Below are 23446 nucleotides of genomic sequence, written 5' to 3'. Positions count from 1 at the left end.
GCCCAGTGGTAAAGTGTTTGCTGTGCCCCAGCCCAAAGACCAGAATTTAGATACGCAGCATGCTTTTCTATATCCCAAATGCTGGTAGGCAAAGACAAGTGGAATTGGATCCCTAGCTGAGCAATGGTAGGCAACATTCTGACAGAACCTATGGTGGTCACAAGAACCAACACAGATGAGAGACACACAGGCATACGTCACAAAATATTATTTGAAGAAGAAGAAGAAGAGGAGGAGGAGGAGGAGGAAGAGGAGGAAGAAGAGGAAGAGGAGGAGGAGGAGGTCGGGCATGGTGGCACTCGCCTTTAATTCTAGCACTCAGGAGGCAGAGGTAGGTAGATCACTGTGAATTCGGGGCCAGCCTGCTAGCCTGCTCTACAAAGCAAGTCCAAGACAGCCAAGGCTACATAGAGACACCCTGTCTCAAAAAACCAAGAAAGAAAAAAAAAAAAAAAAAGAAACTGATGAAAGGAGAGAAAAAAAGGTTATATTTTAAAGTCTATATTCAGAACTTAAAAACAAAAAATTATGTTTCAATATATAGCTTATAGACCAAAAAGGCAGATATAAAATGAAAATTCATAATATATCACTAATTAAACTTAGATTCTGCCTAATTAGAGTAATTAATCCAAACAGCCATTCTGAAAACTAGAATTAAAATACTTATGCCTCAAAGATAAAAAATACCTTAAGAGCAATTATACTTAAGTGTGCTTAGGCATTTAATGACTGTTTAAATCATCTGAAGTAGATGAATACATGTTTTAACAGGTTAAGAAATTATATTTTAGTTTTATCTAAACTGTTACCTAGTTTAACTTTAATACAATTAAGAATATTCACTCTTACAAATTAGCTCAATATTCACAATGCAGTTGCATAATTCAACTCCCATATTGGGAATGTCTATGTAGTGTGTGTGTGCGTGTGTATGTGTGTGTTGCACACACACTAGATACAAATATTCTACAAAGGAAATCTGTTTATTCTACATACATTTAGCTCAAAATTAAATCTTATGCAACATATAACACACATAACATGTGGCTTCTTCCTGGTACTCATAATGAACAGGCATATGGTTACATAACTGATACGGGGTCAGTCAAGAGAAATCTCCCCTCATTCCAGAGCCCCAGGGAAAACTAATCTCATGAAACTAATCACTAAGCTATGCCGTCTCATGGAAGAAGCAGTTTTAGTAATAGACCCAAAGCCAGAGCATAAACTTCTAATATTGTAGGCAAATTCCTAAACGTAAAATGTGAATAAACAGCTGAGAATGGTGGTACACATCTTTGATCCCAACAAAGGACAAAGAGACAAGTGGATCTCTGTGAACTCAAGGCTAGCCAGGGAAACATAGTTAAGACCCTGTCACAAAACCCTGCCCCCAGAAGAATCAGGCTATTTGTAGTATAAAAACATAAAATTAAAACTTCTTCACAAAGAATCTACCAATAAATAGGAACTTTACTAACAGAAACCCAACTCCCTGTGTTTCATGCTGTTGTCACATGCTTGCTGTACGTACTACACTCAACAACTCCACTTCACAAGTGCATCTTCCCTGCAGCACATCTGAGTCCTAACTTGGAACACAATGTGAAGGACGGCGAGTAATACATTCGTTTAGTGTTCCTGCTGTTTTCAACATTTTACAAAAGATTAAAACTGTGTAGTTACTGGGAGAAAGGGGGACACACAAACCCTAAAATAAACAAATAAACCTCTTAAGTATAGATAATTCTTCACCAAATATCAAGATACTACCAAACAAAAGAAACATTAAAATATTTTTGATAAAGGAATGCTGCTGCTATCATGCACATTAAAGTCTGAATACCCCTGAAACTCTTAAAAGTGGTTCAAGTTTGTTTTTTTCAACAAAGACTATAAATAAGTTTTTTTAAAACTGTAAACATTTAAAATATTTATGAGCCAAAATTTGGCAAGCACTAGAGATACAACAGTCAATTATCAATCAAATATAGCAAGATTTAAGAAAACAACATCTTTGTTGTTAAAAAAATCTTTTATCATCATTAATTACGCACATACCCATTAAATCCAGTGACAATTTTCAGTATTCTTTCCTTCATTTCATCAAAGGGAATATACTCAACATTAGGATTAGGAGGACCTCTTGGCTCAGGAGCTGAAGTTCTGAAATCATCCATCACTTTCTCCAGTTTGAAAATGAAATAGCCTTTAAACTGGGACCACTGAATCCTATAGAAAAATCAGAACACATTAACAATTACTTAACACTAAACACAAATACAGAATTATAAAGATGGTCATAATTTCCATGCTATAATAATGCTTACATGGACTAAGAAAGTCTCTTAACATTAAAAATATAGAATAAGCCAGGTTTGGCAGCACCATTAATTCTAGCACTTGGGAGACTGAGGCAGGAGGATCTCTGTGAGTTTAAGGCCAGTTTTGTCTACAAAGTTCCAGGCCAATCAGAATCAGGGGTGACATAGTGAGATGTTGTCTCAAAAAAAATATATAAACAAAAAACAACAAAAGCCTAAATAATTTTAATTTCACCTGCCTCTTTAGTCATTGCCATTTGAGGTATTCAGGGTGCTGGTCACAGCCTGAGCTAGGAAAACAGCTGGATGTTTAAGGCACCTGAAGCTCAAGCATGAGGACCAGAGTTTGGATCCCCAGAACCAAGTACCAGGTGGATGTGGTGACTTGCCTCTAATTCCAGTGCTTAGAAGGTGAAGATGGGAGATCCCTGAAGCCAGCTGGCTAGCCAGACAAGCTTTACCAGCAAGCTCGGGGTTCAAGGGAAGACTCTAACCATACTCACGTGATGATATTCACACATAGGCACACAAACATACATGCAACAAAATATACAAAAAGTATCCTATTCATTGTTGTGTGGCAATTTCCTTCAAAATAAAATGTTCCATCTTTGCAGGAAGTTGTTAAGATTCAGGACATTTTATAGGAATGCTCCTTGAGACTCAGGCAGTAAACAACTCAGCTGTTTCACAAGTCCCTGAAATCCTGACATTGACCAGTTTGCTCAACCTGTTTTCCCCAACTTCATATAAGCAGTAAGAACTGCTGACTTTTTAAAAATGTGTATGGGTTAAAAAATGTATATGGATGTTTGCCTGAATGTTTGTCCGTGCACCCTTGAGTGCCTGGTGCCCAACTAGGCCAAAAGGGTGTTTCAGATCTCCTGGAACTGGAGTTGTAGACAGCTATGAGTTGTCATATGGGTGCTGGGAATCAAAACCCAGATCCTCTGAAGAGCCAAGAAGTGCTCTGAACCACTAAAGCATCTCTCTAGTACTGTCCCATGCCCAAGAGTGGCCTAGAAGATGCTCAGATGAGCCACATTGCCTGGAAGATTCTCTGACCTGCTCAGCTACCTACAAACAGCACAATGCAGTCCTTATTTCCAGTTTCATGGGTAACCTGCCATTCACGCTGGGGTGAGCTTTTGGTGATAAAGCTGCTGTATGAGATTCATGTAAATACCCCTTTATCCATACTTCTGTAAGTAATACCAGTGTAGAGGGTTGAATAGGAATGGCCTCCATAGGCTTATATATTTGAATGCTTGGTCATTAAGGAGGGGTGTTATTCAAAAGGGATAAGGAGGTGTGGCCTTGTTGGAGGAAGCGTGTCGCTGGGAGTGGGCTCTAGGATTCAAAAGCTCAAGTCCAATGTCTCTGTGGTCCCCTCCCCACTTTTGTTTTTCAAGATAGGGTTTCTCTGGGTATCCTTGGCTATCCTGGACTCACTTTGTAGACCAGGCTGGCCTTGAACCCAGAGTGATCCTCTTGCCTCTGCCTCCCGAGTGCTGGGATTAAAGGTGTGTGCCACCATGCCCGGCTTCTATTCTTTCTGTTCCCTGTAGGTCGTGATACAGAACTCTTAGTTCCTACTCCAGCACCCTGTCTACCACCATGCTGATATTGATAAACCTCTCAACTAGTGGATCTTAACCTGTGGGTCGAGACCTCTTGAAGGACCAAACAATCATTTCACAGGAGTCATCCAAGACCATCAGAAAACACAAATACTTACGTAACAAGCCTTAACAGTAGCAAAATTACAGTTACAAAGCAGCAACAAAAATAATTCTGTGGTCAGGGAACAACACAACCTGAGGAGCTGTATTAGGAAGGTGCGGTAAGCAAGCCCCAATGAGATGCTTTCCTTTCTTAAGAGTTGCCACTGCCATGGTCATAGTGTCTCTCCACAGCAACAGAACATTGACTGAAACAACCAGTAAACATAAATTGAGCCAATGCTCACCAAGTTGGACTTTGGTGGTACCCTTACTTTGGCCTGACATTGGTTTCTAATCAAAGGTAAGTAGAGGTTTGCTTGTGTCTCCCTGGGAATAGTACTGGGCCTTTTTATCCTCTCCTCACACTTTACTATTAGTGTAACAAAAAAATGAAAGAGGGTATCTGAACAAGCAGTCTAAGATCTAGGAGACACAAGTTAGGGATGCCCTATTTTCTTTCTTTCTTTCTTTCTTTCTTTTTTTTTTTTTGGTTTTTCAAGACAGGGTTTCTCTGTGTAGACTTGGCTGTCCTGGCCTGACTTTGTAGACCAAGCTGGTCTCAAACTCAGTGATCCCCCTGCCTCTGCCTTCTGAGTGCTGGGATTAAAGGTGTGCACCACCACTGCCCAGTCTCACCTATTTTATTGAGCAAACAGTAATCTCATGTAAGTTCACTACTTAAACAAATTTAAAGAAAATAGTGTACATACAAATTTGCTACGTAGCAGCCCTATAAACTAGGAGAGCAGTTTTCAAACTGTTTCAAGAGATCAGGGCTTGACTCAGGGAGTTAGGCATCTTCACTGTGCTCACAGCTATACTAATGACACTGAAAGCAATAGTGGACAGAACTGATGACAACAAAGCATCAATCCAGAAGCAGCTCGAAACTGCACTAACAACATTATCAGAAATTCAAGTGTGTTCTGCTGTTTTTTAAATATGAGAAGGAGCTATAATTCAGTTGGTACGATGCTAGGCTGGAAAATGGTGCCCTGAGCTGGAACCCTAGCACTCCATAAACTGGGTATGATGATATAGGACTATAATCCAAGGAGTTGAGACAGAGAGATGAGATCAGAAATTGAGGGGCTGGAAGATGGCTCAGCGGTTAAGAGCACTGGCTGCTCTTCCAGAGGTCCTCCTGAGCTCAATTCCCAGTAACCACATGGTGACTCATAACCATCTATACTGAGAAGTGGTGCTTTCTTCTGGTGTGAAGGCATACATTCAGAAAGAACAGTGTATATGTAATAAATAAACAAAAATCTTTCAAAGAGAGAGAGAAATTAGAAATTCAAGGTCAGCATGGGCTACATGTGATAAGCCCTCCACCTTTTCATTTTAACAAGCCACAATAGGAGTTAAAAGGTCCTGAAGAAAAAACAGTGACATCACAGACGGTGGTCCCAGCTACTCAAGAGACTAAGGCTGGAGGATCACTTGAACCCAGTTCCAGGCTAGCCTGTTTCAACATAAAATTTCCTGAAGAAATGGAAGAGGAAGATTCATGATTAACAAAATTAATTCAAAAGAGTTTGGATATTAAACTCTTGGAAAATTTGTAGCAGGAATTTTAGTGCTAATGCACAGAACCTATAGAAGGATCAAGTGGTTTAGAGCTGTGACAGGAGGGCTCAGGAGAGCCGGAACTTTAAGCTGGACCTGAAAAGAGTGAGTGTAGAAAACAGGGAAAAGGTAAAAAGACTTAAGTAAAGATAGTACAGGAAAAAAATGTAAACAAAGGGAGCTTCTCAGACTCAGAACGCCGGCATTGGTGGGCCACAGAATCCTGTGTGGTGGCAAGTTGCTATGTGCTTTAGTGTTTTATTTATAGCATGGCCAACCACTATTCACTTGTGACAGGAGCACCGCTGGCACACCTCAAAAGTAACAAGAGGACCTCCAAAAATGCCAAATGAACTGTCACCAGTTAAGAACCACTCTAAGCCTTTAATCTCAGCACTCAGGAGGCAGAGTCCAGCCTGGTCTACAAAGTGAGGACAGGACAGCTAAGGCTACACAGAGAAACCCTGTCTTGAAAAGCAAGGGGAAAAAACAAACAAACAAACAAAAACAAGAGCCATTCTAAGCCCTAATCCCTTCTGCTGAGGACTATAATGAAAAATGAAACTAGGAAACCCAGAACCTCAACTAAAATCTCATGATGAGACATAAAATAACATAACCAATGAAAATAAAAATTCTAAAGTGTAAATGGTTCATTTAAAAAATAAATACTCTAGCACCGTGACCTTTGAAAGGGCAATGTAAACATCCAGTTTAACTCTTTCTGCTACCTATGCCTTTGGTACCATGAGTTTAATGAACTAAACTAAATCCTTCTTCTCCTTTTGCCAGGATTTCTTACCACAGTAATGAGGTCACCAAAACAGGCCACACATGGGAAAATGTCTGTGGGTTGAACATTATAAATACTAAAGGACTTGAGCATCCTGAATTTGGTAGGAGCAGGGTTCCTATAAGAATACCCTCAAGACACCAAAGGATGCCTATCAGAGTTCATAAGGGTAAATGAAAGTAGCCACCCTAACTGGGCATAGTGGCGCATGCCTTTAATCCCCGCACTTTAATCCCAGCACTCGGGGAGGCAAAAGCAGGTAGATCTCTTTGAGTTCGAGGCAAGTCTGGTCTACAAAGTTGAGTCCAGAATTGGCAGGACTACACAGAGAAACCCTGTCTCAAAGAGGGAAAAAAAAATCTCTAATGGGGCTGCTTGAGCCAGCCCTCCCAAAAGTCACCAAAGCCTAGGGATGATGCAGAAGCAGCCTGTGCACCTGACCCTGACTGAAAGTGATCAAACATGGTTCCTTACTTACATTGTTTGTATCTGTATCTGACAGAGGCATGCTTCGCCTCAAGATTGAGGTGTTAAAACAAAGAACAAGGAGATGTTCTTAGCCTGTCTGACAGGAATGAATTCCTCTTAGGCAGTGTTTCCCAACCTGTGAGTCACAACTCATGTGTGTGTGTGTGTGTGTGTGTGCGCGCGCGCGCGCGCGCGCGTGTAGGGGGGAAGAATCAAAGGACCATTTTATATTACAATTCATAACAGTAGCAAAATTCCAGTCACGAAGCAACATCACAAGTAACTTTATGCCTGAGGGTGAGCACATGAGGAGCTGTATTAAAGGGCCACAGCATTAGGAAGGTTGAGAAGCACTGCTCTAAGGAGGCATGTATGTTCCCCTCTTGAGGTGTCATAGACTATTAATACTTTCTGCTTTTGCAGAGAGCTGGGATAAGCGTTTACATCACCCACGCTGGCTGACAACCATTTATAAATTCAATTCTAAGAGATACAATGCTCTGACCTCCAGGAGCACCAGGTATACATGTGGTGTACATATATACATACATACAAGCAAAACACTCATACACATAAACCAAATATTTAAAAGTAATAAAGTAGAAAGAAATATAAGAACTTGGGGGTGAGCCGGGAATGGTGGCACACAACCTTTAATCCTAGCCCTCGGAGGTATAGGCAGGCAGATTGCTGAGTTCAACATCAGCCTGGTCTACAAAGCGAGTCCAGGACAGCCAGGGCTGTTACAGAGAGACCCTGTCTCGGGGGAAGGAGAAAAAAAAAGAACTTGGGGATTAGGGTAACATCTTGAAATGGCTTTAATAAGAGAAAACTGATCAGTTAATCAAGACTTGTTTTTTGAGACTGGGTTTTCTGTCCTGGGTCTCATTCTGTTGACCAGGCTGGCCTCAAACTCACATTCCTCTAGCTCAGGAGTACTGGCATTAGAGGTAGGTACCACCATCGCCTGGCAACAGCAACAAAGACTTCTGTTGAGCTCATAACACTACTCTTGTACTGTCATGTAACAGGTTAAGTTCAGAAGTCTCTGCCCTACAAATACTTTCAGAGGCACTTAACACATTCCCTTTTGTTAAAGAGAAGAAAACTCTCAGTATTGACCTGGAACTCAGAGATCCGCCTGCCTCTGCCTCCCGAGGGCTGGGATTAAAGGTGTGTGCCACCATGCCCCGCCCCCATTTATATTCTTCATTTAAAGATAAAGAAAATGTCAACTAACAGGCCAGTATAGAAAATAAGAGGAAAAATTTTATCACTTAGCTTTCTGAAACTCTAGTGATATTTACTTTATAGTACTTGATGAGGAGGAATAAGTGTACTTCACATTCCCAAAAGTTGGACTCCACCAGGACTTCCAGTGCTCTCACCCTAATCTTCGCTCTCTTCAATACTTAACCAACTGCTGTCACATTCAATGACCTCACTTCCTATTTCTTTTGTAAAACTGGGGCATTAGGGAGGGAATGCCCAACTTTCTCATGTACACTTGATCTATGTATTCACCTATGTGAACCTCCCCTCTTATCACCTACACACGCATTTCATTGGTAGATTATCCGCCTACATATTTCTTCCATCTTCATTTTTCTTTTCTTTACTGACCTTTCCTAGTTCCCACCTCATTTCTTCATTGTCCTATACAGTAAAATTCCAGTGATGGTATCTCCCAGTCAGGCTTTCGCTGTATCATTAAATCTAATTTGTCCCTATTAAGACCATCAGTAACTTCCATGTTGCTATTTCCAGTGGTTAATTCTCACACTTCATCTTCCCTGCTCTATGAGGAGCATTCTACAAGCATTCTTCCCCATTTTCAACTGCTCAATGCTGCAGTGCTCAGCTCAACCTACCTCTTCTTTATGAACAGACAGTGGTTCCACCCAGTTTAATTTTTACACCTATGTAGGTCAATTAGATCTCATTTCCAAGATTTACCCATTCAAATATGCACTTCATGTTTCCACTTTGCTAAAAATCTCCATCAGTGAACTGATTTTTTTCTACCAATAGTTCCTGCCAGAATTTTCTTTTCTGTGTGATGAAAAATTCCTAAATCAGGTGGAGAAGGTGCAGGCCTTTAATCCCAGCACTCAAGGCAGAGGCAGGTGGATCTCAAGGACAGCCTGGTCTACAGAGCAATTTCTAGGAGCTGTTACACAGAGAAACCCTGTCTTGAAACCCCCTCCCCTAAAATTCCTAAATCATTACTGATTCCTTTCCCCTTACCACACCTATCAAAAAATCTTGTTATACCTTAAAATATATAAAGACTGTAACTGGGGGCCAAGCATGATAATGCACAGCTGGAAGGCAGAGGCCAGAGGATTTCTGTAAGTTCAAGGCCAGACTGGACTACAAAGTTCTAAGCTTGTCAGGGCCAGTGAGATACTGTTTCAAAAGAAAACAAGAGTCTTAGGTGTGGTGATATACACCTTTAAGTCCAACACTCAGGAGCCAGAGGGAAGGTCTCCAAAATTTTGAGGTCAGCCTGGTCTAAACGGTAAGCTTCAGGCCAGCCAGGGCTATACTGAGATCCTATTTGAAAAATAAACAAATAATAAAATATATATATGTGTGTATATATACACACACACACACACACACACACACACACACACACACACACACATACACACAAACCGATTTTTGTTACCTCTGGCTGTCACTTATTTTAAAACCCCCACTATTCCTTAGCATGACTTCAAGCTGTGCCTTTAAAGGTCTGCAAGTACAGCTTAGTGGTAGAGCTGTGTAATGCTGTGTCTGAGTGCTGGTTTCAGTCATCAGCTCAAATGAAGGGGGGAGGGGAGAACAAAGAATAAACAGCACCCCCACATTTCCCTCATCATACCTAAAAGAGCTCAGCACAACCATTCATAGTATAATTCCTTTTATAATTCAGTCTAACATTACTTTCTCTGCTTCAAGCCTGAGTCTTCAGGAGGTCTACAATGACGCACAGGACATGCATGTCATTCTGCTATTTCCTCCTGCCCTTGATCATCCCACTCTTGCCCCTCCCTAGTCTGTGAAAATGCTGCACACCCCCACTACTGATTAAATACAAGACAACACCAAAACAAAACATTAACTTACAGAACAGGTGAAAGAGTCCAGATTGCTCCATGAATATCATACTCTATACTAAAAGTATCGGCACAGCAAATTACACACTCGACTAAGGAAGTCATCAAGTGTCATAAGCACATCTAACATGGGAAAGGAGGGTTTCCTGAGGGGCCTTAGCATGCCTTTAAAGATAGGCACTCAGAAAGGAAAACCATGCCGTCACTGTGACAAGAGAGCAGGAACGCAGAGGGCCACAACTTAAGCAGGCCAAGTGCTACAGACTCTTCAACATCCCAGGGCCTTAAATTCTAACTTCAGCAATGGAGGCACACAAGGATTTTCAATGTAACTCAGGCAGGTATTTTTTAAGAAGCCTGAGCTAAAACCCACAGCGATGAAAATGGTGTACAGAGAATATTCTCAGAAGGAAAAGCCAAAGTTCTGTGAGAATCTCATTTCCCCTATTGCCAAGTCTCAGAACTTAACACTGTACTAGTTTCCTGAGGAACTTTCCTACTTCTGAAGTGTGCTACAGTTCCCAAGGGTAAAGCTATAGTTTACCTCTCTCACACAAAATCCTTAAGCAACCACTTCTGGTCTACTTTAAAAATTCAATGTATTAGCTAAAGTTTCTGACACCCCACCCCACCCGTGCCCAGCAACCAGTAGCCTTGCATATTCTGGCTTCCTTTTATCCCTGTACTCCCGACACCTCCTTGTGCAACTATTAAAACCTGCTGATCCCTTCCTAAGAACTTGACCTAATTTACCTACAAAACATACTTTGTAACTGTTAAAGCATCAGATACCTTGATAATAAAAAGTATGCGTGGCCTTTCTTAGCCTCTTAGCCCGGCTTGGTGGCACACAGCTTTATTCCTAGCATTTGAAAGGCAGAGGCAGGTGGATCTCTGTAAATTCCAGGCAGCTTAGTGGTGAGTTTCAGAGAAAGGAGGCTTTCTTTTTTGGGGTGGGGTGGGGGGAAGGGAACGACATCCTTGTCATAAAAACATTAGTACACAACACCAACACACAGACTTCTATAGACTGCAGTACTGAAGGCATCTCGAGCTGTTCTTCCCACTGCAACAAAGTTTTAACTGTAACCCTTACTAATGGACTTTACTTAGTAATCAACTGAGCGCACTGTTATGTATAGAGGAGCTGGCTTCCCAACTCATTTGTACTCACTACTTTTCTGGAAAAAATTAAAACTCAAGGATGGGCCTCCCCAGCTGTTTCTATTTTCTTCTTGTAGGATGGTGTCCACCAGGTCCCCTCAAAACGTAGATTAATCCAAGCAGATCAATCAGACACTGTCTCAGAAACGTGGACCAGAAGGAACTGGAAGAGCAGCAGCGCTGAAGCATAACTAACTAGCCTTCTGGCAGCAGCTCAAGGAACAGCTCTACCAACTACAGTGGCTTAGTCTCTCTCCCACAGGTGCCCTATCCTCCTACCCACAGCCTGATTGCTAACTCAACATCCTTCTAAAAAATATCTTCCTCCATTTCTTTTGGATTTAAGTGAATCAAAATTGTTACGTTGGAAGTTTTGAAACAAAGGCAAGATTGCCTGGGCCAAGAGGTCCTTCCAAGCAGGCAGGTCGCCGCTTTCAAAAGCTGAGGCAAAACACTGGACAAAGGCAGCTCCTAGCTCTGGGTTCCAAAGTGACCACTGGACCTAAGACCCACCTACAGGGCCCTGAACTCACCAAAAAAGACTAATACCCTAGTACCTCCCCATCACAGCACAACTCTTCCCCACTCCCCTTTAAGAAGTCCGCACCCCAGCCCAGCCTTGCAACCTCACTGACCTCCTCCTGTGAGACCAGTGAACCTGCCCCAGAGATGTCCCCCAATAAGCATGCATCTTATTATAAATTCAACTCAATTTTACTTATGTCACTGGAGAAGCCACCCAAAAATTAGTTATGTAAAAGACTTTAAAACCCAAAGACTCCTTTAGGATAAAATCTAGAATAATTTGTTTCAACCAGAAAGGAGAGGTGGAGGGGGTCTCTTTTGATTTCCCATTTAAATTTTTACTTCTTATAGTTTAGTACTTAAAATGTTGTAGGGATCATTAACTCAAGTCTTTGCAAACTATCCACTCTAGCAGATTACCTAATCCTTGATGTTCTGCCTCAGCATTCAGAGAATCTGGGCTTTAATGTGTAGCACTCTGTACCAATCTTCAGTTAATCACAAATTAGGGAGATGATTTTCCCCATAAATCCTATTAACCCAAAGTGGCATACACATTTGAACATCCCTAAACAACAAACAAAAATGCTGTTTAAAAAAAAAAAATCAGAAATACAACTATCCTCTCAAGGCTCAAAACTTCAGATTTTGGAGCAATTGAGGTTCTGGACATTCAGATTAGGGGAGCTGAACTGGTAAAATACAGAAAACTTATTTTAGACAAGGAATATCAGACTATCAAGTATCCGTTAAAATGTAACTCTTTCATACTAATTAAGCCATAGATTAAGGCCAAGGAGATGGCTCAGCAGCAAAGGCACACTCACCCTACAAACCTGGCAACCTGAGTTCAAGCCCCAAGACCTATGTGGTGGAACCAACTCCTGAAAGTTGTCTTCTGCATATGCATGCATGCACAAGTGTGGTACACGTGTGAGGAGATGAAGTCCTAGGTAAATGTATGTCATTGGCATAGGCATGGCCAGGGCAAGACCTTTCCAGGTCAGGCTCATAGAAATGCCAAAGCCTTTGACCTCTGGCTGAAAGAAGTGTATGCAGAAAGTCTCAAATCACAGTTCCCAGCTACTAGGTAAACCACCCAGCCCACCTGGGCAATTGTAAAGTCCCCATCAGACCACTCCTCCATCTGATCTCAGCTATCTTTTTGTTTGTTTGTTTGTTTTGTTTTGTTTTGTTTTTTTGCACCAGGTTTCTCTGTGTATCAGCCCTGGCTGGTCCTAGGCTCACTTTGTAGACAAGGCTGGCCTCGAACTCAGAGAGATCCACCTGCCTCTCCGGTGCCGGGACTAGAGGCATGAGCCACCTGGCCTCAGCTAGCTTTTTGTTATGCTTGTCTGTGTGTCTGTCTTTTCTTCAGTCATTCCAATCAGGTTTCCAGGATCCAGCACATGGCACACACAATAAATATCCTTTAAGAGTGAATGCTCAGCTGGCTCACGCCTGTGATCCCAGCATAGGCAGGCAGATCTCTGGGAGTTGGAGGCCAGCATGGTCAACAAAATGAGTCCAAGACAGCCAAGGTTACACAGAGAAACCCTGTCTTGAAAAAAAAAAAAAAGTGAATGTTCTTTTAAGCTGCTAGAGCTATCAACCAATGCATTTAAATATGTTTCTCCTAAAATTACAAACAGTTAAGACTAAGTATTAATAAGACTAAATCGTAGTAAGAAAACATACTGGGGACTGGAGTACTACAATGCCTAACATTAAGATTCAATCCACAAACCAGGCTTAGTGGCGCACGCCTTTAATCCCAGCACTGGAGAGGCGGATCGCTCTGAGCTCGAGGCCAGCCTGGTCTACAAAGCAAGTCCAGGACACCTAAGGCTACATGGAGAGACCCTGTCTCAAAAATAAAAAAAGAAAAGAAAAAGATTCAATCTCCAGAGAGGGGAGAGGAAGGGGTAGGAGGGGGAAACTGAAGTTCTTTTTTTGTTTTTTTTTTTCCAGACAGGGTCTCTCTGTTAGCCTTGGCTGTCCTGGATTTGCTTTGTAGATCAGGCTGGCCTTGAACTCACAGCAATCCGCCTACCTCTGCCTCCAGAGTGCAGGGATTAAAGGCTTGCGCTACCAATGCAAAATTTAAATAGCCACTTAAACTGAAGTTCTAAAGACTCATCTACACTTGAAAATGAAGGGAAGGGGTCTGAAAAGATGGTTAGGCAGTTAAGAGCACTTGCTCTGGTAGAGTTCTGCCTGGCTTGTATTGGCAACACACGTATGCTTACATATCCCAACTCCAAACACATACATCTAAAAATATTAAAATACATCTTTTAAAACAAAGAGATGAAGCCGGGCATGGTGGCACACAACTGTAATCCCAACACTTGGGAGAAAGGCAGATTTCTGTGAGTTTGAGGCCAGTCTGGTCTACAGTCCAGGCTACACAGAGAAACCCTATCTTAAAAAACAAAAACAAAAAAATGGAGATGAAGCGTGTGTGTATGTGTGTGTGTGTGTGTGGGCGCACGCTCGCCCACACACACACACACACACACACCTTTTTAAATTTCTAGTCAGCAAAGAGATCCCAGAATTAAGCCATTAGTCAGGTTAAGTTACGTCAAAGTTGTAAAAGAATTTACATAACTATTCACAAGCAGGAGAAATTTTTATAAATGTAAATATTTAAAGCTAATTCCAATTTTACATTTTCCCCTGGTATGTGCCATACATTAGAATGCTAAGCTAATACAAACATGACACTGAAACCTACTCACTAAGCTGTTCCCCAACCCCCAAGGTACTTGAATACATGCACCTCAAGCTTGAGACCAACCAACCTAGTATTTGCAGTGCAAAAAAAACCCTGATTCAAGATGAAGAAAAAAAGACACCCAGAGTTGTTCTCTAAGCAAATTCACACACACACACAGCTCCCTATGTACATGTAAAAAAAAAAAAAAAAAACCTGATCCTTGTAAACAGAAGTGCATAACAAAACAAGTGAGCTTACTCTGGACCCAACTAGCCTTAGACTCATCTAAAGGACTACTTAAGACATTTCTCTGAAAGAACTCCATGTTCGGGGCTGGAGAGATGGCTCAGTGGTTAAGAGCACCAACTGCTCTTACAGAGGTCCTGAGTTCAATGCCCAGAAACCACATGGTGGCTCACAACCATCTATAATGTAAACTAATGCCCTCTTCCGGCATGCAGGCATACATGCAGGAAGAGGACTGTATACATAATAAATAAATCTTAAAACAAAAAAAGAAAGAAAGAACGAACGAACTCCATGTTCAGTCAGGCCCAGTGGCAGACATCCACTATAACAGTTGTTTTGAGAGCTGAGAAGAAATCAAGGTCTATAAAGCGTCTCACGTAACAGAAAAAAAACAATTTATAAAAGTTTCTCTAGAACAAATTTTCAAAATGTAGTATATCTGGGACAGTAAAATAATGATAAAGGTTGTGAAGTGAATTTTGCTGGGCATGGTGGAACACGCCTTTAATCCCAGCACTCGGGAGGCAGAGGCAGGCGGATTGCTATGAGTTCGAGGCCAGCCTGGTCTACAAAGCGAGTCCAGGACAGCCAAGATAACAGAGAAAAAACCATGTCTCGAAAAAACAAAAACAAAAACCAAAACACTACAAATGTTATGTACAGGCTGTCCAAATACATAACTAGTCACACAGATTGTGCTCAATAAATCCAAACCCTTTCTTATACCTTCTTTAAACACAGCTGAAGGAACAAAATGTTTCTGCAACTCAAGATACACTTGCAAGAAAGCCATCTTCAACAATGCTCTCACACTCCAATTTAATCAGTAAACCTAAGGTTCTTTTTCTGCACAAATCTATGTTAAGTATTAACTCAATATGAAATCTTATAACATTCACAATTTGAAGCCCTAAGAGTTCAATGCAATGACTTGTGGAGATGGTGCCTTTCACAGGTAATTATGGCTAGAAGAGGCCATCTGCATGGACCTTCATGATTAGGTTAGAGCCTAAAGACAGGAGAAACTGACATTCTCTGAAGTGTGTGCAATATTGACAAGGCAAAGTTTCACCACCACAGGATACCCTCATCTTAGACTTTCCAGTCTAAAAAACTACGAGAAAAAAGCCTGTTTACTAAGCCATGCACCCTCTGTGTTGTTGTATCAGCTCAAGCTAAAACGGTTAACTCTACTATTTTAAAGAACCAATGATACAAAATACATGACCCTAGACACATATGGTAGTACATGCCTATAATCCCAGCATCTGAGAGACAGGAACAAAAGTATCACAAGTTCTAGGCCAGCCTGGCCTCTGCTTCTGGTTTCTACATAACAGGTGCCTGGGACTACAAATTGAGACTTAGTATTCCAGTATCTGGAAACTGAAGACAGACCAGAGGTGCAAATAAGAACAGAGTTCAAGGTCTTCCTGGGGCTACAAGAGATCTATGTCCAATAAAAAATTTAAAAATACTAAACATAGCAGTATATTCTTCAAACTCAAAAGCACTTGTGAAGCAGAGACAAGAAGATCTCTGTGAGTTCCAGCCCATCCAGAACTAGAGACCCTGACTCCAAAAAAATAAAAAACTAAACACACACAGGCAAAGGGGATTATGATCAGACAACTGAAGGAGACTGGCTTGGCATGACACAGGTTTTTAATAAAATATTCATAATGCAGCATAGAAAATAGTAAAGTATTTAGAGGGCAAGGTCACTGTCTTCTTTGACAATTTAAGGTCTAGGAAATGGATAAACAAAGAACGGACGGACTTTGGACATAAGGAAATTGAAAGTAAATAAGGCAAATTTATCTTCAAATATTTACACGTACACTGTCAAGGTTCAGATATTTTCTATTGTTTTCTAAGGTTAGAATATTGTCTTAGGTCTAGATAAAAAACAAAACAAAACAAAAAAATTAGTCATGGTAATGTGTACTTGTAATACCAGTGTTGGATAGGAAAGTCAGAATTCTAGGGCCTGTGGACAACAATCTAACTGGTAAGCACTAACATAATTAGTGAGTCCAGAGTCCCAATGAGAGAATTTGTCTCAAAAGCCAAGCTGTCCAAGTGTTGTGGCACACACTTTCTTTTGTTCTGTTTTGTTGGTTTTAGAGACAGGGTTTCTTTGTGTAGCCTTGACTGTCCTAGACACACTCTGTAGACCAGGTTGGCCTCAAACTCACAGCAATCCACCTATCTCTGCCTCCCAAATTCTGGGATTACAGGCTGTGTGCCACCATGTCCAGCTTCAGCACATACCTTTAGTACTAGCACTCAGAACACAGAAGCAGGTAGCTTTCTCTCTGAATTAGCCCAGCCTGGTTTGTTCCAGCCCAAGCTAAAGAATCCTCTCCCTCTATCTATCTATCTATCTATCTATCTATCTATCTAGTTAAGGTTAGATATAGATATATGTGGAAGCCTACTGAAGACCAACACTCACCCCAAGCCCTATCTCTCTATACTAGCATGCACACAAAATGAATTTTTTTCATTGTAAAGTTTTTTCTTCTATCTTTTAACCTAGTTCTCTGTGTGCCACACTGGAGAGCAAGTCAAGTTCTGCCCACTCAAAGTTACAGAATGGTAAGTAAAAACAAACTATCAACACATATTAAACATGAAAGTTTCTATGAAGAAAGACAACCATGAAAAGGTTTTCACATAAAATATTTGGTCATATACTACATGTTTTGATCATCAACAGAACAATAACAGAATACAATGAAAATGAAAAATTCCTTCTTTTTTTTTTTTTAAGATTTATTTATTTATTATGTGTTCAGTATTCTGCCTGCATGTACACCTGAATTCCGGAAGAGGGCACCGGATCTCATTATAGATGGTTGTGAGCCGTCATGTGGTTGCTGGGAATTGAACTCATGACCTCTGGAAGAGCAGACAGTGCTCTTAACCACTGAGCCATCTCTCCAGCCCGAAAATGAAAAATTCCTATTGCCTAGTGTGATGGCAGCGCATGCCATCACAATAGTGCACTGCAGCATATCCAGTTACTATGGCACATGAGTCTTGGTAAGTACATGTGACTCAGTGGCCAACACACATTTTACTGCTAGAGAACTTCTAGCTAAAACAAAGTTGACTGTGTAACAGCTAACTCCATGGTGCCAGCTGCTGCCTCTGCAGTCCCACTGAATGACCTCCACCACCATCTCCAATGTTTGCAAATAGCACCAACTCCCAGCAAGGTTCTCAGAAAGTATCCTTATCAAGTGATACAGGACTGTTTGTAGAGCCCTTTGAACAGTCTTAAATGACAAGCTAAAGTCACCCTATGATGAAAAACCTAATATATGCTGGGTGGTCGTGGAGCACACAGTTAATCCCAGCACTTGAGAGGAAAAAGCAGATGGATCTCTATCAGTTCAGAGCCAGCCTGGTCTACAGAGTGTTCCAGGACAGCCAAAGCTACACAAAGAGACCATGAGGCGTTCACATTCTACCTACACTCAAGTCTGTTCTGTGAAGAAACACTTTGTATAAACTCCTAAAAAGTGAGACCAATCTCCATGCTAAGAACTTGTAGGAGATAAAAAATATAGTAGAAATAACTCATGGCGCACACTTTTAACACCAACACTCAGTAGGCAGAGGCAGGTGGATCAATGTGTCTTCAAGACTAAGCCTATACCACCCTCACCCCTCCAGTCAACAGTGTTTTGTAGCCTTGGTGTCCTGGACTTACCGTGTAGACCAGATTGGCCTTGAACTCAGAGATTCACCTGCCTTTTTGTTTTGGTTTGGTTTGGTTTTGGTTTTAGTTTTGGGTTTTTTTGTTTGGTTGGTTGGTTTTTTTGTTTGTTTGTTTTGGGTTTTTTTTGTTTGTTTGTTTTTTGGTTTTTTTTGAGACAGGGTTTCTCTGTGTTAGTCTTGGCTGTCCTGGACTCGCTTTGTAGACCAGGCTGGTCTCAAACTCAGTGATCCGCCTGTCTCTGCCTCCTGAGTGCTGGGATTAAAGGCGTGAGCCATCACGCCTGGCAGAGATTCGCCTGCTTTTAATCCCAAGTACTGGATTAAAAGCATGTGCCATGGCACCCAGAGTGTCTAACCTTTGAGGTGATCAGAAATGTCAAAATGACTTGTTAAGAGTATAGAGGTCACCTATCTTACTGCCCTTCACTCAGGGCATCTAATGTTCAGCCATCACCACACACCACCTTCTAATACCTGCCCAAACTTTCTCCCATCCACAAGGCTCAGGCATCAGGATATGTGCTATATAAAGTACCACAGAGAAAGAACTGCTGTGCTGGTCAGGAGGGCAGCTTAGGTAATGATGGTAATGGAACCCTACACCTAACATTTTATTTTGAATTCTAATGATGGTTTTAAGTCAGACTGCTACAGTGGAGAGGGAAGGGATCACACAGTGAACACAGCACAAGCAGTGCATAAAGGAAAGAGTTTTGATAGGACCTGAGGTATTGAGCATGCCCAAGCATAATTTAATTGCTGCCAGGCGTGGTGGCACACTCCTTTAATCCCAGCACTCAGGAGGCAGAGACAGGGGGATCTGCGAGTTCGAGGCCAGCCTGGTCTACAAAGTGAGTTCAAGACAGCCCAGGCTACACAGAGAAACTCTGTCTCAAAAAACCGAAGGGGGGGGGGAAAAGGAAAAACAAAAACTGCGTTGCCTACCACCTACATTTTAAACTTTGTAAGACTAGCCCCATTTTAAATACAATACATTCTTCACAGAAAACAGGCACTATGATTAAAGCAGTCAGGCTATTTACAGAAAACATTGTATATCTTATGCAAAATATGTTCATAAATCTGTCTGTCTTGAGGTTTGGTGGAAAACAGTTAACAATGCAAAGCAGAAGTTCCTGTGTGAGCCAGGCAATATGCTCACCTGCAACTTCAGCACTCAGGAGGCTAAAGGAGGAAGAGCACAAGTCTAAGGACAGCCTGGGCTACCGAGCAAGGTTTACCTAAAAATAATTTTTCCAGGCAATTATGGTGGCACGCCTTTAATCCCAGCACTTAGGAAGCAGAGGAAGGTGGATCTCTGAGTCAAAAGCCAGCTTGATCTACATGGCTGCTTCAGGCCAGCCAGAGCTACACGGTGAGACCCTGCATGTATAAAAACCTCATACTGAAACACATTATGTACTAAGTATCATATATTAATAACAAAACAGGGTGGGGAGGTTGCCTAGGGAGATGGTTCTGAGGGTAAAAAATGTTTAAGAGATCTAAGTTTGAATTTTTAGCATTCACATAAAAAGTGAGGTGTGGTTTTGTATGCATGTAACCCCAGAGTTACAGGGTAGAGACAGGTGGATCCTGGCTTAGCCAAAAAGGTGAGTATCCCACGTTTCTGGCCTCCACATGTGTGTGCATCGGCATGTCCCAAACTCATACACACAAACAATAACACAAAAGCAGAATGTACTCAGTGTTTTGGAGATACAGACACTGAAAATAACTTACAAAACTATAGCTCATATAACAGACCAAGTTTCAGATGTTATACCTTTAAAATTAATGGGAAAATGAGAAGTTAGATTCCAGGAAGAAAAACAAAAACAAAGCCTTTAATCTGTAGTTTCTTCCATTAAAAAAAAAAAAAAAAAAAAAAAAAAAAAAAAAAGCTGAGACTGGTTAAGATGGAACACACCTGATGACCTGAGTTTGATTCTGGGGCACACAGTGGAAGGAAATAATTGATTTTTGCAAGGTGTCCTTTGACTTCCACACTTCAGTAAATGTGTGATTAAAACAAAAATAAGACTGAAAAACCAGTATGTCACAGCATTAAGTAGTTACTAATAGGGGCTGGAGCACTGTCTGCTCTTCCAGAGGTCCTGGGTTCAATTCCCAGCAACAACATGGTGGCTCACAACCATCTATACTAGAATCTCATGCCCTCTTCGGGCATGTAGGTGCATATGCAGATAGAGCACTCATAAATAAAGAACTAAATAAAAGTTGGGCATGGTGGTGACACGCCTTTAATCCCAGCACTCCCAGAGGCAGAAGCAGGAGGATCAATGTGAGTTCCAGGCTAGCCTGGTCTACAAAATGAGTCTAGGACAGCCAAGGCTACACAGAGAAACCCTGTCTCAAAAAACGAAAATGAAAAAAGAAAGAAAAAAATCTTTTTAAAAAGTAGTTAAGGGGAACAAATTTCACAAAGGCAGGATGTAGAAGACAGTGTAGACACCATTTCCAAGTGTTTCAGAGCTACATCAGACAAAACAACATTTCCGACCTTGAGAAAATTATAGGAACCCAACAACCTCACACTATAACCATGCAGATCTACTTACTAGTAACTACCTTTAAGTTACCTAACTTTATTTCCTTCCTGAAGTATCAAATATATAAGCACAAGGAGGGTCAGACAGGACTGGCAGCTGGAGCCAGCCTAAACTATAAAGCAAGTTCCAGCATAATAGGGGCAACAATAGCTGGACTTCTCAAACTCCCATCACACCTACCACTCCGAACCCTATTGACAGCTATTATTGATTTAGCAACAAGCAGCAGGCTAAGTTTTTACATATTATTTTCTTTCTTTCTTTTTTTTTTTTTTGGTTTTTCGAGACAGAGTTTCTGTGTAGCCTTGACTGTCCTGGACTTGCTTTGTAAGCCAGGCTGTCCTTGAACTCACAGCAATCTACCTGCCTCTGCCAACCGAGTGCTGAGATTAAAGGTGTGCACCACCAACGCCTGGCTAATACGCAAGGTACTAGTCATAGCATTTTTTTTTTACGTATACAGTGCAGGCCAGAAGAGGGCATCAGATCACATTATAGATGGTTGTGAGCTACCATGTGGTTGCTGGGAATTAAACTCAAGACCTCTGGAAGAGCAGTCAGTGCTCTTAATAATCTCTGAGCCATCTCTCTAGCCCCTATAGCCTTATTTTAACTGCTGTTGTATAACAGTTTCCTCCATGATCAAAACATTCCATCCTATAGCCAAGCTACTTGAGTGGGGAGGTAAACAAAGCAAGAACTCCCTGAAACTGACCAGATTCACAGGCCCCTCCCTGCCAGAGCAAGCTTTTATTAAATCTAAGAGTGAGTCTCTCTCAGAGGAAGAAAAGCTGAACTTAACAGAAGACTCCCAGAGAAGCTGAGATTCAAACAATGAGACCAGCTGCCTGTAAACAGCAGAAACCAGCAGGGGTGCCTGGAAAAGGTTTAGACCAACCAAAATACAAAGAACACTCTCCAATCTGTTCTGCTGCCTAAAGGCTATACAGTGTGTTCCAGGTTTACCAGATTTTGTGAGCTATCACCTAGGCTAGGGTGGGTCTTGATGATGCAGTTGTCTTTCAGTCATTTCAGTTCCTGTAAGTAACCCCCCTCACTTATATTCCTGTAAGTAACCCCAATAAAACTCATTGGTTCACCAAGTTGGACTTGGGTGGTCTCTGTACTTTGGTCTGTACTGGGTTCCCTATCTGGAGAAAAGTTTTCTCACACAATAGTGGTCTAGGAAGGATTTAAGTTTTCCTTAAAAAGAAGGAAACCAGTGGGCTGGAGAAATGGCTCAGAGATTAAGAGCACTGGCTCCTCTTCCAAAAGTCCTGAGTTCAATTCCCAGCAACCACATGGTAGCTCACAACCATCTATAATGAGAGCTGGTGTCCTTCTGTGGTGTGCAGATATACACTCAAGGCAGAACACTGTATACATAATAAATAAATCTTTTTTTTTTAAAGGGAACCAGAAAGAATGGCATTGTTGGTTTTAATCAATCTCTCAAAACCCCATGTCAGACAGACTAGACAGAAAAATAAAAGCCCATCAAACCCCAAAAGGGTGAGGAAAAGCTGATAATTTGTCTATCTCTGGGACCTACCTGTATAAGAAGAAATGGTAGGGAGGTTAAGGCCCTGAACTAAGGACCAACACACACACACACACACACACACACACACACACACACACACACACACACACACTCTCTCTCTCTCTCTCTCTCTCTCTCTCTCTCTCTCTCTCTCTCTCTCTCTCTCACTCACTCTCCCCCCCTCCCAAGCAGTATCACCAGAAATTATGGCAGCCCAGCTTGAGAGCAGTGCTCAGCTGGACATGGTGGAGCACGCCTTTAATCCCAGCACTTGGGAAGCTGAGGCAGGCAGATTGCTGTGAGTTTGAGGCCAGCCTGGTCTACAAAGTGACATCTAGGACAGATGAGCCTACATAGAGAGACTCAAGTTTGCAAAAAACAAAGGAAGAAAGAAAGAAAGAAATGCTCTTGGCCACACCCAGTGAGTGAAGATCTGAAAGGACATTAAAAATAAACCTTAAGGCCAGGTGACTTTAATCCCAGCACTTGGGAGGCAGTGGCAGAAGGAACTCTGAGTTAAGAGGCCAGCCTGGTCTATAGAGTTTTCCAGGATAGCCAGAGCTAAACAGTGAAACCTTGTCTTGAAAAAACCAAAAGATAAAATTTGTAGCGTGTAATGATAGATTCATATAATAACTGTGGGATATATACTGATCCAATCACTCCAGGGATTCTTGTTGTGGACAAGTTCATTAAAAAGCTCACAATATTGGACTGGGCAGGCACACAGAAGAGTTTGGATGTCACCTCCAACACCAGAAAAACAAAGTAATCACCACCTGGTTCTGCAGTTGTGACTCAAAGGTTGAGCACTGAGCTAACGTATGCAAGGGCCAGGTTCCACCCCTAGGACCAGTGAAAGACAAGCAGACAAACGATATAACTAATTTGCTTATAAAACAAAACAAACAAACAAAAACAACCCCCCCCAAAAAACACCTAGTTTGAGAAAG

At 41.6% G+C, this 23446-nt stretch overlaps 1 protein-coding gene across 2 annotated transcripts in view; it reads right to left on the bottom strand.

Annotated features, from left to right (window-relative positions):
* Ppp4r2 (protein phosphatase 4 regulatory subunit 2) overlaps positions 1–23446 on the bottom strand; it is a 43592-nt gene that overhangs the window by 16176 nt on the left and 3970 nt on the right. The window contains exons 1-2 of one of the 2 annotated variants that reach the window (XM_051154998.1): positions 3780–3798; positions 2065–2235 (exon numbers count right to left, since the gene is read on the bottom strand). In XM_051154998.1, coding sequence (XP_051010955.1) covers positions 2065–2183 — 119 coding nt within the window. In that variant the 5' untranslated portion in view covers positions 2184–2235; positions 3780–3798. Of the gene's footprint in view, positions 1–2064; positions 2236–3779; positions 3799–23446 lie in introns of those variants that run through there. The other variant, XM_051154997.1, reaches the window with a different exon arrangement.

This window comes from Acomys russatus, chromosome 13 (genome assembly GCF_903995435.1).
Source record: "Acomys russatus chromosome 13, mAcoRus1.1, whole genome shotgun sequence".
Classification (NCBI taxonomy): Eukaryota; Metazoa; Chordata; class Mammalia; order Rodentia; family Muridae; genus Acomys; species Acomys russatus.
Note: the sequence above shows the minus strand (reverse complement) of the source record. Positions and strands in the feature narration are given on the sequence as shown.